The following is a 15,768-nucleotide window of genomic DNA, read 5'->3' as shown; positions in this document are numbered from 1 at the left end:
ATTGATTGTAACTAGGAAAGGATTGTTATTAATGCAAAAAATGAGGTGGGGGGGGGAATAAACAATAGGTGATGTTAGAGCCCAAAGAGAGAGTAAACAGTTGGACAGACAAAGGAGTAAATAAAGGTCAGTCTGGGGAATTAATAGCTGCTAATGGAGGCTATTGGTTGTTGACAGTGGGTTATGTGTGGTATCTTACTCGTGATTATTCATCCTCTAACTCAAAACAAATCATCTAAGAGAAATGAAGGCTTGCATTTATATAGTGCCTTTGAGAACCTAAGGTGCATCTTAATGCACTTTATGACCAAAGGAGTACTTTTCTGAAGTGTAGTTGTTGCCGTATTTTGAGTGGTGCACTCCTCAGGAGGGGAGGATGAATTCAATCTCTTTGGATCCAAACACAAGGTCCACGAAGATCGTGAGAACGTGGTGCGGGTTTTGTAAGATGTAGAACATTCAAAGTTCCTTTGTGGCACACAGTCGCTGTTGTGTAAGTTCTTGAACGAACTTGTGTGCAACACAGACAATGGTGCTGCTGGTTCAAGGAGGAATATTGCCCAGATCACTGCGGAGGTCTGCTGTTTTTCTTCAGAGTGTGTCGTGGGGTCTTCTATTTCCAGCAGCTGGTGCAGTGGTTCAGCCACAATGGACTTTGGCCAATCCATGGCCGCCAGAGAGGGGCAAGTTGGACATATTGGCTCGAAGGTGACTGCATGGCAGTGTTGGGGAGAGCATGAGGACCAATGTCAATAAGCTATGTAACTGGACTGTGGAATCCCCAGACTAGGCTCCCTGTCAAAGTCTGGTCATTTAGCTGTGGTATTAAAAAGCAATTGCATCTCTTTCAGTTCAATTCCAATAAATTCAACATCTCAACTGAACATCACCACCTTCTTCAAGGAAATTCAGGCTGAGCAACATTGCTGGCCTTGCTACCAATGCTCACATCCCATAATTTTTTTTTAAAATGCAGCTAATCTGATGGTGGTGTAAAGCAAGAAACTCTTATTTTTTTAATGGCCGTATCCCTTTCTAAGCAAGGTTAGATCACATAGAGGGCGAACTAGCCATTTGGATACAGAACTGGCTCGAAGGTTGGAGACAGAGTGGTGGTTGAGGGTTGCTTTTCAGACTTGGAGGCCTGTGAACCGCGGTGTGCCACAAGGATCAGTGCTGGGTCCACTGCTTTTTGTCATTTTTTATATATTTTGATCTGGATGTGAACATAGGAGGTATGGTTAGTAAGTTTGCAGATGCTACAAAAATTGGAGGTGTAGTGGACAGTGAAGAAGGTTACCTCAGGGTACAACAGGATCTAGATCAGATGGGCCAATTGGCTGAGGAGTGGCAGATGGAGTTTTATTTAGATAAATATGAGGTGCTGCATTTTGGAAAGGCAAATCAGGGCAGGACTTATACACTTAATGGTAAGGTCCTGGGGAGTGTTGCTGGACAAAGAGACCACGAAGTGCAGGTTCATATTTCCTTAAAAGCGAAGTCACAGATAGATAGAATAGTGAGGAAGGTGTTTGGTTTGCTTGCCTTTTTTGGTCAGGACGTCGAGGTGCCGGTGTTGGATTGGCATGGACAAGGTCAGAAATCGCATGGCACCAGGTTATAGTCCAACGGGTTTATTTGAGAACACAAGCCTTCAGAGTCTTACTCCTCCTTCAGGTGTTAGTGAAAGAGGTAGTATCAGACACACAATTATAAGTAAAAGATCAAAGGGTATTGGTCAGTGCATTGAGTATAGGAGTTGGGAGGTTATGTTGCGGCTGTATGGGACATTGGTTAGGCCACTTTCACAATACTGCATTCAGTTCTGGTGTCCCTGCCATAGAAAGGATGTTGTGACACTTGAAAGGGTTCAGAACAGATTTTCAAGAATGTTGCTAGGGTTGGAGGGTATGAGCTCTAGGGGAGAGGCTGATTCAACTGGGGCTATTTTCCCTGGAGCGTCAGAAGCTGAGATATGACCTAATAGAGGTTTACAAAGTCATGAGAGGCATGGATAGGGTAAATAAACAAGGTCTTTTCCCCAGAGTTGGGGAGTTCAAAACTAGAGGGACCTAAGGGGCATCTTTTTCACGCAGAGGGTGGTACATGTATGGAATGAGCTGCCAGAGGAAGTGGTGGAAGCTGGTACAATTACAACATTTAAAAGGTATCTGGATGGGTATATGAATAAGAGGGGTTTAGAGGGAAATGGGCCAAATGCTAACAAATGGGACTAGATTAATTTAGGTTATCTGGTTGGCATGGACCAGTTGGACCGAAGGGTCTGTTTCCATGCTGTACATCTCTATGACTTTATGACTCCACAACTAATTCTATAGAAAGTCATTACTTCAGCTTGGGGAGCCAGTAGCTCCCCGTTGTTTTCTCTTTGGTAATATGCTGACCTAATACAGTCAGCTTGCCAACCAATCAGCACCCCCTTTTTCTTCTGTGGAATAAATTGTGATTTTTGGAAATTTCGCATTCTTGCATTTGTCCTGATGAGTACAAGACAAAAAGCTTCTTCAGCATTTCTCTCCAGAAATATTCAAATTTCAATAATTATTCTTGAAGCTGCAGAATTCTATAAATAGCATCTTGGTTCTCCAGTGTCCTACTTCAGGACACCATTTTAAAAATAGCCTTTTAACACTCAGGCATATTCTATATAAAAGGCTCCATAGTTTGATAGTATGCACGCTCACAAATCCTTGTGAGACATAAAATTCCCTTAAGTTACTTGTGCATGAGAAAGACTTAGAAAATTTTCATGCAACGTGTCTATGGGTGCTGAGATTTCTCTGTGATGCCCCTATCATTCCTTTCAACTGCAATTGTGATTCTTGTTTCAGGAAAATAAAAATTAATCAAGCTTTCTTTTCCTGCATGAATGTTTAATACAGTTGCGTCGAATTGTTGCACACTTTATTTGAATGTGAGTGTTAATTTATTTGCATTGAGTTAACACCTGCCTTGCAATCGCAAGCAGATGAATTTAGCACCCTTGTTTACAAGAACAACAGCTTGCATTTATGTAGCACCTCATAACACAGTGAAGTGTTCCAAGACACTTCATATCATCAGACAAAACTTAACACTGAGTCAATCCCGCCACAGCAGATGGTGGAATAAATATCTGGAATTAAGAGTCTAATGATGACTGTGAATCCATTGTCGGTTGTTGGGGAAAAACCCATCCGGTTCACTAATGTCCTTCAGGGAAGGAAATCTGCCATCCTCACCTGACCTGGCCTATATGTGACTCCAGGCCCACGGCAATGTGATTGGATCTGAACTGCTCTCTGGGCAATTAGGGCAATAAATGCTGCCTGGCCAGTGATGCCCTCATCCCATGAATGAATTAAAAAAAAAAGGACCCATGGGAACAGGGACCAGAAGCTTAGTCAAAGCAGCTGTTTCAATGGAATGCCTTAAAAGGGTGAAAGAGAATTGGAGAGAAGAGGTTTTAGGAATGGATTTCTAAAGATTAGACCAAGGGAGTTGATCATATGGCTTCCAGTCATGGGGTGAAGGAAGTCAAAACCAAACTAAACAATTTGGAGAGTCTAGTACCACGTGTCAGAAAAGTGCTCACTTCCTAACTAAATCATACCTTTATTTTTCTGACGCCAAAATTTGGAAAATTAACCCTTGTCCAAGTTTTAGTTAGTTTGGTTTAATTTATAGCCTGCATTTAACTTAGTGAAATGGTTGACTTTATGTTCAGTGAGTCAGCCAGTTACCTACAATGTATTAAAGTATCCTCTTCACGTTACAAAGAGCCTACGCAGGCAGCAGAGAAGACGCAATAAAGATTTACAAGGCTGATACCAGATCTATCAATCGGGAAAGATTGAACCGACTGGGGATCACGTTACTAGAAGGAGGAGAGACTGGGTATTGACTGACAGTCATATAATTGTTGTAGCACAGAACAGAGACCATTCGGCCCATTGTCTTTGCTGGCAGTCTGAAGGATGAGTTCACCTAGGGTCACTCCGCTGTCTTCTCCACATAACTCTTCCTTTTCACAAAGCAATCCAATTCCTCCTTCAATGTGTTGATTGACCCTGCCTCCACCAATCGCTCAGGCAGTTCAGTCCAGATCTTAACCACTTGCGGTATTTCATTTTTGTTTTCCTCATGTTACCATTTTTTTTTTGATGTACCTTAAATCACCTCACCTCTGGTTCTCAATTTTTGGGATTGTCTGTCTGCCTATCTTCAATATCTCTCAAACATCCTTTCAACTTTCTCCAAGGAGATCAATTCCAACATCTCCAATCTATCCATCTTCATCCCTGGCATCATTCTTGTGATTCTTCATTTGTATTCTCTGTCTAATGCCTGCACATCATTTTAACCTGTGGTGTCCAAAATTGGATGGAGTATTCCAGTTGAGGTTGAATCATGTTTTATACTGAAATATTACAACCGCCTAACTTTTTTGTTCTCTCTGTCCCTGTTAATAAAGGCTGGGGTTATACCACCTATCGCTACTTATCCTGCATCTTCAATGACTTACGCACATACACAGCTAGGTCTCTTGGTTCCTGCACTCCCTTTCAAGTTGCGCCTTTTATTTTGTATTGTCTCTGCACATTCTTTCTATCAAAATCACTTCACACTTTTGTGCATTAAATTGTATCTTCCACTTGTCTGCCCATTCCACCAACATGACAATACCATTTTGAAATTCTACAGTATCCTCCTCATATTCACAATCCTTTCTAGAATCTGTATTATCCACATGTTGTGATCCCATCTAATGTTATTACCGAATAACTAGATGCCAGACTGAAATCTGGCTTGAAGATCATATTTTGGTTTTCTCTTGGTTTTAATGCAGTGGTCTTTCACTGAAACACAAGCTGCAGATTTGGTTCCAACAATAAAACAGAAGTTATTATACAAGATGTTGAAATCTTTTTAAGTTTGACCATAACCATTTATTGTAGCCTGTATTAGAAGATTAACATTACATGTAAAATCAATTAGACTATAAAGCAGTTATTTTAAATTGGATTTTAAGTAGTGAAATTCACATTAAGATAAGCTTCACATATGTTTAGGGCAAACATGGGAATATTGGTGTTAGTCTGCAACACTTAGTTAAGCTCGGCTGATACATGCTTTGGATAAAAATGCTAACTACAGGAAGTATTGCACCATTCTTGTGAACAGGTGGCATACTGTTCAGCTTGTTTGGTGTTGGCCCACAGATATCTTTCAACAATTCATCATCCTTTTTTTCAAACAAGGAACTGGCCTAACAATACGTACGCTCTTCCAGTTTTCTTCCAAGTGTTGTTCCAGTACCAGCCAGGGAAGAAATGGCCTTGTTCCCCGTTGGTTTGGAAACAAAATTCCTGTGCTTGTTGAAATCATGTTTTGGAGCTGTTAAATCAAAGGTTCACAATGAATGAGCTGCCAGGGGAGGTGGTGGAGGCTGATACAATTATGACATGTAAAAGGCATCTGGATGGATACATGAATAGGAAGGGTTTAGAGGGATATGATCCAAGCTCAGGCAGGTGGGACTAGTTTAGTTTGGGATTATGGTCAGTATTCAACCAAAGGGTCTGTATCCTTACTGTTTGACTATATGACTCTATGTTGTCTTTTCAAAATATTCCAGCAACTAAATTAAACATGAGTTGCCCTTTGAAAACCTGTACTGTCTGTCCTTAACTAACCTACATTTGCTCAATAGATGTGATTGAACTGTTTAAAAGATAATGAAGGCATTCTGTAGTGCTGAGGTAGGGAATAAGTTTACACTTGTCAGGGACCAGAATCTGGCTGGCATAAATTCAGGATAATAAATCCAGTAAGACATTCGGTAGAATGTTCTTTACCCTCAGAGTGGTTACAATGTGAAACTTGCCTACTGCAAGGAATAGTCCAGATAATTAGCTGGGACAACATGAAAGGGAACCTAGATAAACACAAGAACAAGCAGATGGCTTTAGTTGAGGAAAGTTAGAGTGTGGAACATAAGCCACTATAGACCTTTTGGGCCGAATGGCCTGCTTTTATGCTGCAAATGCTACGTAACACTGATTCCAGATTTTCTAAATGGCTGATTCAGCGCTTGTATATGTCCAGTCCACAAACCACCCGAATTGACGGATGAATCAGAGCATAAAAATGTGACCTGCCTCTAAAACTGAACTGTAGTTTTCCAGGGAAGTGTAGCTCATTGTGCTCTGTGCAGGAGTGTCTCCCTTACACTTCTAAAATGAAAACTAAGATCACTGCTAGGCTGTTTGGCTAGATGTAAATGATAATAAATTATAGGCTTAATGCCTGAGCACAATTTTATGGTGGAATTGCTTGTCTTATTTTCACTTGTTCTCTAATTGAATGAGAACCCAACAAGCTCATCAGTGGTTTATTTATCTCAGTAAGTGATGCTTTTCCTATGACACATTAATAAGTATAAATATTTTTACAAAGCCCTATTAATCATCACTGTCTAAGATTCTTTTGGAGCCCATAGATACGGAAAAACGTGGACAGTTAAACAGTGCTAACATTTTCTATAAAAGGTACTAAATGTTTGATATTTGTATTACGTTTCCTTGTGCATTACATTGACTACAGTGTAAATCCTGATGAAGAAAGTGTTGGAAATTTTCACGTTTAAATCCTGTTTGAATTAATTAAATATTTCTGAAGCAGAGACAGATTGCTGGAGAGTCATATTCTGAAGACATAGGGTTACTGGACCTGAAATATTAACTTTGTTTTCTTTCTGCACGGATACTGCCAGACCTGCTGAGGAGTTTCTCCAGCAATTTCTGTCCTCTAGGAATTTCAGATTTCCAGCATCTGCAGTGCTTGTTTCATTGATTGACCTATTTTTCTAATCAACCTATTCAGAGATGTTATTACACACCTCTGGAGCAGGTGGGACTTGAACCCAGGCCTCCCAGTCCAGAGATAGGGACGCTGCCACTGTGCCACAAGAGGGCCTTTAGATGTATCTCACTCTAACCTGCAGTGGGTCTATGTGCAGTTCATGCTTAGTGATAACATCACATATTAATATTGTGAATCAATCGGTTCCCACCTCCGGAGCTGGTGGGACTTGAACCTGGGTCTCCTGGCTCAGAGGTAGGGACTCTACCACTGCACCACAAGAACTCCATGTTTTATTTAGTTATTTCTGAAGTGTGGTCACTGTTTCACATTGGGGCACTTTGTGCCTAGCAAGATCTTGCAAAAAAAATGTCAGACAATGATCAAGCTGTCTGCTTTAGTTATGTTGTTCAAAAAGTAAATATTTAGACTGGACAGAACTCACCCGCGTTTCTTCCAAATAGGACTCTGGGTTCTTTTTGTCCATCAGAGAGCTCAATTTGGCCTATCATAGCTGTGGTCCTACATCTTCTCCATTGCCTTGTAATTTCTAAAGTTTTGATGTAATTTTCTTATGCTACTACTGAATCTACCAAAAGATTCAAGAACAGCTTCTTCCCCACTGTTAGCAAGCTTTTGAATGGACCTCTCATATTTTTGAGTTGATCTTTCTCTGCACCTTCTCTGTAGCTGTAACCCTAATATTCTGCATTCTGTTCTATTACACTGATGTACTTGTACTTGTATAAGGTATGATTTGCCTGGATAATGCACAAAGCAAACTATATCGGTGCACTTGACAATAATAAATCAAATCAAATCACATTGACATTGGTGAGGCCTTTTCTGAAGTACTGTGTCCAGTTCTGGTTGCCCTGTTATAGGAAGGATGTTATTAACCTAGAGAAGGTTCAGAAGAAACTTACCAGGATGTTGCCAGGAATGGAGGGTTTGAATTATAAAGAGAGGCTGGATAGGTTGGGACTTCTTTCACTGGTGTGTACAAGATTGAAGGGTGACATTATACAGGTTTATAAAACCATAAGGGGCATAAATAAGGTGAATGACAGGTTTTTTTTTCCCTAGGGTGGGGTATTTCCAGACTAGAGAGCATATTTTTAAGGTGAGAGGAGAAAGATTTTAAGAAAGACATGAGGGGCAATTTTTTTACACAGGGAATGGTACGTAGGTGGAATGAACATCCAGAGGAAGTGGTGGATGCAGGTACAGTTACAATGTTTAAAAGACATTTTAGATAAGTGCATGAATAAGAAATGTTTGGAGGGATATGGGCCAAATGCAGGCAAATGGGACTAGTTTAGTTTGGGATTATGGTCGGCATGGACTGGTTGGACTGAAGGGTCTGTTTCCGTGCTGTATGACTCTAAATTTTAACCATTCTTTCAGTCATGGCTGAAATGTTCAATAAAGAAACTTTAATTAAAAAGGTTATTATTTTCACACACTTAGTTGACATTTGCCTGGTACCACAGAAAAGCTAGTTACGCAGATCATTCCTCACTGAAAATCTTGTATCCTTTCTTCTGGCAACTGTGCTAGTTAATGTAGTCCAGTTATAATTTTATGAATGTCTTGAGTATTTTGTTTGGGGTAATATTCAGAAAGTTGGCGACTGGTTTGCTGAAACCTGTGGTGTGGGTGTGTAAAATGACTCCTGTGGTTACAACAGTGTCTGCTTTGAACTCCCTGACACCATCTCATGGACTGTGCTACCCCATGGTTTAAAGCTTGTGCCATTCTGCTGACCATAGAATCCCTACAGCATGGAAGCAGGTCCTTTGGGTCCAACACTGACCCTCTGAAGACATCCCACCCAGTCCTACCCCCCCCAACCTATCCCAGTAACCCTGCATTTCCCATGACCAATCCACCTAGCTGGCACATCTTTGGACTGAGAGAGAAAACCGGAGCACCTGGACGAAACCCACCCAGCAAAACGTGCAAACTCTACTCAGACAGTCGCCCAAGGCTGGAATTGAACCCAGGTCTCTAGCACTGGGAGGCAGCAATGCTAACCACTGAGCCACGTTCCGAGGTGTTTGTGCTCCACTTTTGAGAGCCTTGAGACTCCTCCACTTAGCTTGACTGTCGCTACTCTGAGTCTGTTGCAATGTTGTCTTTGCCGTCAAAAGACAGTGAGTTCCTGACTGACTCTCAGGAGTTCAACTAACCTCTTTCATTTATGTACCGATGTACAGAATACTGATCATTGCTCGCTACCAAACCTGCAACAAGTGCTGGAGAAACTTGGCAGAATTCTGAAGAAGAGTCATACTGGACTCAAACATTAACTCTGTTTCTCTCTCCTTCTGAGTTTCTCCAGTGTTTGTCTCAGATTTCAGCATCTACAGTGTTTTGTTTTTATCTTTAATTCCTCTCTGCACCACACCTTGGCAGGATGCAACTGTTGATGTCAGAGTTATATCGCCATATCCATCGTCACCGCAACAGATTCACGCTCGTGGTACAACAGTGAAGCATTTCGTTGGCCCTGGAGTGCTTTTTGGATGGCCTGAGGTGGTGAAAGGTGCTATATAAATGTAAGTCATGCTTCACGCTGGTTTTTCCGTTTGTCACTGTCACAGGTCATGAAGACGTACCACATGTACCACACCGAAAGCATTAGCGCAGAGAGTAAACTGAAGGAGGCTGAGAAACAGGAGGAGAAGCAGATTGGGAGAGACCCTGTCTTCAGCATCCAGATGGAAGAAAAGCACCAGAGGCGGAGGTCGGTGAAAAAGATTGAGAAAATGAAAGAGAAGGTAGGACAAGCATCAGCCTTTGATATGGTAGGGGCCGGGGTGGGGGGTGGGGAGTTGGAGCAACTGTGCACAAGGCCTGTGTGTTAATATGGGACTTGTTCACGTTAATATGGGACTTGTTCTCTGACTGAGTAAATCTGAGACTCGGCAAAGCTAATGACTGAAATCTCACTTCACTGCATAGTCCGCACTACCAGACAGTGAAACTGGGTATGCTCCGATCTGTGGGGCACATTTGTTACCACTGTCCCCATTAGTGATTTACAAGACCTGTTAGGTCTAGTGTGGTAGAGGGAAGCCACTTTAAGTGGAATAACTAGAAGGGACTCTAACAAGATATAGTTTGTTGTATGTTAGCAATGAGTTACATTGATGGTCTCTGCAGTAATATCTATGAGAAGGATCTGGATGTTGCGTCATTCTCTGTTGAAATCCCTTTTTTTGCCCACAAGTCCATATGATGTAATTGGTAAGTTAGCTTTTTGTTAAGGGTGTCTGTTCTCTGAAGTAACTGCCCAGAGGCTGGTATCCCATCACCAAGTCACCCTTTATTTACTTGTGAACTGGCAGGTCTCCTTCGCTTGTGGAACCCAGGCAGCTGACGCCAGGGTCATTACTTTTGTGGCAAAAGGAAGGAGATTCCAGAGTAGAGGAGCAGTGATTTCTGAGGAATTGAAGTGGGAAGAAATTACAAGGAGCTGGGGGAATAAGGCTATCAAAGGGTTCAAACACAAGAAGGATTTTAACCCGTTGATTGGGTGCAGGAGGAAGAGAAACAAGCGGAGTGTATCAAGGACAAGGGTGCAAGGAGGTTGTCGAAGATGGGGTTTGCAAGGGCAAAAGTAGTTAGGGACAGTTTCGTGAGGAAGGAGCTGATAAAGGAAGTTTCCAAATGGAGTGGGAGAGTAGCTAAAATGAGGAAGCCATTTGTGACATCATTTAGTACGAGGGCCAGTTTTGTAGTAAAGGGAGCATAAGGCGGGTCTTCTAGACAAGATGAGCTTAGATAGATCATGATGGGAGATGGGAACGAGGTGAAGACGCAGTTCAGTGCTTGATCGAGGTGGGAGCTGGGAATGAGTGGTGGGTTCAACATGGTGGACAAGAAGGATACAAGAGAGTTTGTGGACTGGACAGTTGGTGAGAAATTGCTTCTGGGTGCCTTGCAATCGAAAGCTGAATTGAAAGTTTTAGAAAGAACGCCGTGTTTACATGATAACAGGCTGTGCCAAGCTGGTCAGAGAATACCAGGTTCAATGTTTTGTGCCAGCAACGGGGATGATGTGGGAACAAGGGGAAAGTCAAATGCAGACTCCTTTTGTACTCAGAGGAATACTGAACCAATGTGGGTAAGCCCAAGGGGAAATTCAAACCAGGTACATCCTAATTAACTGGAGAAGTGTTTTTGGACTGAATAGGGTGTGTTGGACAACAGTATTGGTGAAGGCCTGAGGACCAGCCATTTCCCTGTCTTTAGGAAGTGTCCCATTCACATCACAGCTCAACAGATGAGGCATGTGCGGTTCTATTCTTCGTTTTTTTAATAAATTCATTCACGGGATGAGGTCGCTGGCTAGGCCAGCATTTATTACCCGTCCCTAATTGCCCAGGGGGCAGTTCAGAGTCAACCACATTGCTGTGGGTCTGGAGTCACGTGTAGGCCAGACCAGGCAAGGATGGCAGGTTTCCTTTTCTGAAGGACATTAGTCAACCAGATTGTTTTCCCAACAATTGACAATTGTTTCGTGATGATCATTAGACTCTTAATTACAGATTTTTATTGATTTCAAATCCCAGCATCTGCTATGGTGAGATTTGGACCTGGGCCTCTGAATTAACTGTCCTTTGTTCTCATTGACTTCCACACCATTTCTATTCAAATATGCATTCAATGCCTCAAATTGTACATGCCTCCATTACATTTCTCTGCAATGTATTCCAAACCCTAACTATTTGCTGAGTAAAAAAGCTTTTCTTCACTTCATCCTTGCTTCTTTTGCAGATCACTTTCAATTTATACCCTCTTGTTCTTGTTCCTTTTCCAAGTGAAACAATTTTTTCCTATGCATTCTGGGGAAGGGTCGCCGAATCCGAAATGTTAGCTCTGATTTCTCTGCACAGATGCTGCCAAACCTGCTGAGCTTTTCCAGCTACTTCTGCTTTTCTCCCTATCTACTCTGTCCAGTCTGCTTATGATTTTGAAAACTTCTATCAGATTTGATCTTAACTTTGTTCTCTCCAAAGTCCCAACTTCTGCAATCTGCCCTCAGCCCTGAAGCCATTCTTGTAAACCGCTTCTGCACTTTATTCCTTCAAGGTGATGCCCAGAATTACACACAAAACTCCAGCTGAAGTCTAACAAGTGTCTTATACAAGTGTAACATCGCTTCCTTGCTCTTGGTCTCAAATGTCACAAATGGAGAATATACTGATTGGAACCAGGCGGATCTTATTGACTACGAGATCCTTGATTGGGAGTCGCTAACCTGGGTCAATCAGGAAGCCCTGGCTGACCAATATAAACAGGGGATTTAAAATCTCCTCCGTTCGGATGAAGACTCCCACATGGGGCTCTGGGAGCTGAAGTCGTGCTTCTCAAGAATTCTCATGCATTCACATGCAACCTCATGTTCAGAAAAACAAATGGAGAGAGAAATCTCCCAGTGGCTCATACAATTTGTGCATCTTTCTCAATCTTTATCCCAGAGGCGTGCAGATGCTTGGTGGCTGATTGTACTCAATACCAAGAGGGCCATGTTTCTGGGACACTAAGAAAATCAGATGGTAGCTGGAAAAATGTGATGTAGAACGTTAGCTGTGATGTAGAGTGGCATCGCACACTGGGAAGGTCTCATCTGGATCTAACCTTGCTGATCCATTATGCCATGTGCTCATCACCAACTGAAGCCTGAACTCTCGGGCGTATACACAGAGGTACTTCCCTCACTGATTCTGGTTCCAGGCAAAGGTATCAACCAGGAGTCGGCATATCTGAGAAGCTAGGCCCTTTAGCATCCAATTGCTGTATCGAGTAGTGGACCTGAACATTTCTGTATCCAATTTTGTTGTGTATGTATACCTTTGACATACGTGTGCCTGGGATGTAAGAGCTGTGTGTTAAATTTGAGTCCATCTGTTAATCTGTTTTTCTCTTGTGTTTGGGATAGCGTCAAGCCAAATACTCTGAGAATAAGCTTAAGTCCATCAAGGCCCGAAACGAGTACCTACTGACATTGGAGGCGAGCAATAACTCTGTTTTCAAATATTACATCCATGACCTTTCTGATGTAATTGATGTAAGTACATAGAATTTAACGAAACTGCAGTTACTTACATGTGACCTACAAAATATTTTGAGTCTTTTCTAATGCAAATGTCTTACCATTGTAGGTAAATCTTGGCTGAGTCTTGAGTCACCAGAATCTGCAAGTCTTCTTATAAGCAGTTTTGTTCTTTAGACTTAATAAAAATGACCTTGTAACTTAATAATGAGCAGGTTACTCCTCCTTTGGAGCACAGATACCTTGGGTTGGTGAAAGCACAAGATCTCCCAGTCAAAACAAATGTCTAAAATAATCAAACCACAACAGGTCTAGTACAATGTGATTTGGCTGAGGACAGAACCTATGGTCATTTTCTGCCTCTCTCAGTCTTGTACTTTCCTCTTCAGTGTCTCTGTTCCTGGAAGGAGGGGTGGGGAAATGATCGGGGATGGAGGGTGGAAGAAGGTGATCTGAAGAGGAGGGGAAGGCAATGGGAATTGAGGGTCACTGAGGGGGCCTGTGTGACCAACCAAGTGTGTGTTAACAATGTACCTTGAGCAACTGGCCAATCCTTATAAGTGAGCCTGGACAAGTGAGTGTTGTTAGGCTATTCAACTGTGAGAGTCAGCATAGTTGAGCCTGACGAGCTACACTCCTGCAAACACGTACAGCAGTGAAAACTGTGAAAGCTTCCGATTCCCTATTTTCTTTCTTCTCTGCTCCTTCCACTCCCCCGTATTCACACATTCTCTGGCATCTTGCCCACATGACTGTCACCTTCAGTGTGCACATTCACGGTGTAAGTCAATAGGTGAGCTGGTAATCCCACCCACAGTGCTGTAGAGATGTGCTGAATGTCTCTTGATTGGCTTTTGTCTTGCTTTTGTTACATCTGTTGCGAGAGTTTATTTTGAACTTCAAAGCATTTTTGCTTCCCATTCAGTTTGTCTGTTGAATGTGTTGCACGAACACAAGCAAAACAATATACAGTGATTGAAACCCCATAAAGGTCAATATTGCTGTACATCAGACGCATTAAAGTATTTGGCGCCATTGCTCATGATTGCATATTGTAATATTCTTGATCTTGTCACACTGTGAAAGAAGGTTATACTAAAGAATATTTGCTGTGATGTGGAAAATGTTAATTTTATTCAAGAAACATCTTAATGTGGCTTCATCATCCCACAGGATTGTAAGAGAAGGCAAGGTCACAGGAAATGATTAATATTACATGATATGCGCTGTCTCATTATCATATCTCAGTCAGACTTAACACCTTCTTCTCGATCCATGGCTATTTGTATTGTGTCTTAGCTTTGTCCGAGGAAAAAGATTTCAATAAAACAACGTTTTACTTTGATATAGCACCTTTAATGTAATAGAAAATCCAAGGCACATTGGTGAAATAAAAGACTCTCAGCCATACGATGCAATTCCATTAATTCATTGATTTTTTTGATTAATTAAGCAAATTTAGTTTGCACCAACCTTTAGCATTGGTAAGCAGGTAGATTGTAAGCAACATTGTAAAGGAGGAAACTGAAGGAGAGGCAGAGAAATGTAGGGAGAGAATTCAGCTGCTTTGATTTGTTAGATTTAGTTTATTGTCACATGTACTCAAGGACAGGGTACAAGAGTATGGTGAAAAGTGTACAATGTCATCACACACAGTGCCATCTTAGGTACATAGTACCTGGGTACAAAATCTTTGTTATAGAAATAGAAAAATAAAGAAATAAGAAAGATAAAGAAAGAAACTCTTGTTTCTCTTCAAAACGGTTCCACGAGCTATTTTGCACCCTCGCAAGGGCCACGTTTTGATATCTCATCTCAAGCAATGACACTGCAGCACTCCCTCAGTACAACACTGTGAGCATCGACCTAGAATTTGAGACTCTAGTCTCCGGGGAAGAGGGACTAGTTCGCAGTTTAAATTGGTGTAGGAGGTCAGACATAGTGAAGTTCAGCTCCCCTCAATCTCAAAGTTAAATGTATGTGTATTTCAAAATATAAGAGAACTTGCAGCCTTGTGCAAAATCTTGATGAATTACCTGCCGTTAATCAGCTTCAAGTGACAGAATAATGTGAAGCCCTTTCAAACACGTGGCACTGTCTACAAATAGCACTGATCCAGATCTGTCTTTTAAATTGGTTCTGAGTTGCTGATGTGCACACTTTTTTACTTTTTTCACTCAGCAGCTATTCTGAGCAGTAATTTTAATGTGGTAATTGTCTTTGGAGCCACGGTTCCTAGTGCACAGTCAAGGAGGATGAAAACATAACGACAAATTCTCTATCAATGGGAGGATTGTGGTATAAACGTGGCAATTGTGATGTTCAGAAATACAGTAAATGTATAAATAATGAATAGTGAAATTGATTTCCCTGTTGGAAAGGAGTGGGGAGACAATGGTCTGGTGGTATTATTGCCAGACTATTAATCCTGAATTCAGCTCATGTTTGAGACCTGGGTTCAAAATGGCAGGTATTGGAATTTTAATCCTTTAGAATTAGGTTTATTGTCAGGTATACTCAAGGATAGGGATACAAGAATACAGTTAAAAGTGTACAAAGTCACCGTTTCTCGCACCACCTTAGGTACAAAGATATCTAGGAACAAAATCTTGGGTCAAAATTAGAAAAATGAAGAAATAAAGGGAGAAGTTCAGCATAACAGTCCGTATAAAGCTGGGGGTCTGCATGGGCTTCATCGAGTATGGGAGCACTTCGAGTCCACATTGGCTGAACTCACCACCACTGATGTAGAGCTGGATGAACACAGCAGCATCAGAGGAGCAGGAAGGCTGACGTTTCGGGCCTAGACCCTTCTTCAGAAAAAGGGTCTAGGCCCGAAA

General features: G+C 41.7%; 1 protein-coding gene across 1 annotated transcript in view; it reads left to right on the top strand.

Annotated features, from left to right (window-relative positions):
* LOC109927333 (SLIT-ROBO Rho GTPase-activating protein 1-like) overlaps positions 1–15,768 on the top strand; it is a 224,465-nt gene that overhangs the window by 165,387 nt on the left and 43,310 nt on the right. The window contains exons 5-6 of the mRNA XM_048607949.1: positions 9,471–9,647; positions 12,815–12,943. Coding sequence (XP_048463906.1) covers positions 9,471–9,647; positions 12,815–12,943 — 306 coding nt within the window. The remainder of the gene's footprint in view (positions 1–9,470; positions 9,648–12,814; positions 12,944–15,768) is intronic.

This window comes from Rhincodon typus, chromosome 18 (assembly GCF_021869965.1).
Source record: "Rhincodon typus isolate 14 chromosome 18, sRhiTyp1.1, whole genome shotgun sequence".
Classification (NCBI taxonomy): Eukaryota; Metazoa; Chordata; class Chondrichthyes; order Orectolobiformes; family Rhincodontidae; genus Rhincodon; species Rhincodon typus.
The sequence above is the reverse complement of the archived record's forward strand: the minus strand, read 5'-3'. Positions and strand labels throughout refer to the sequence as shown.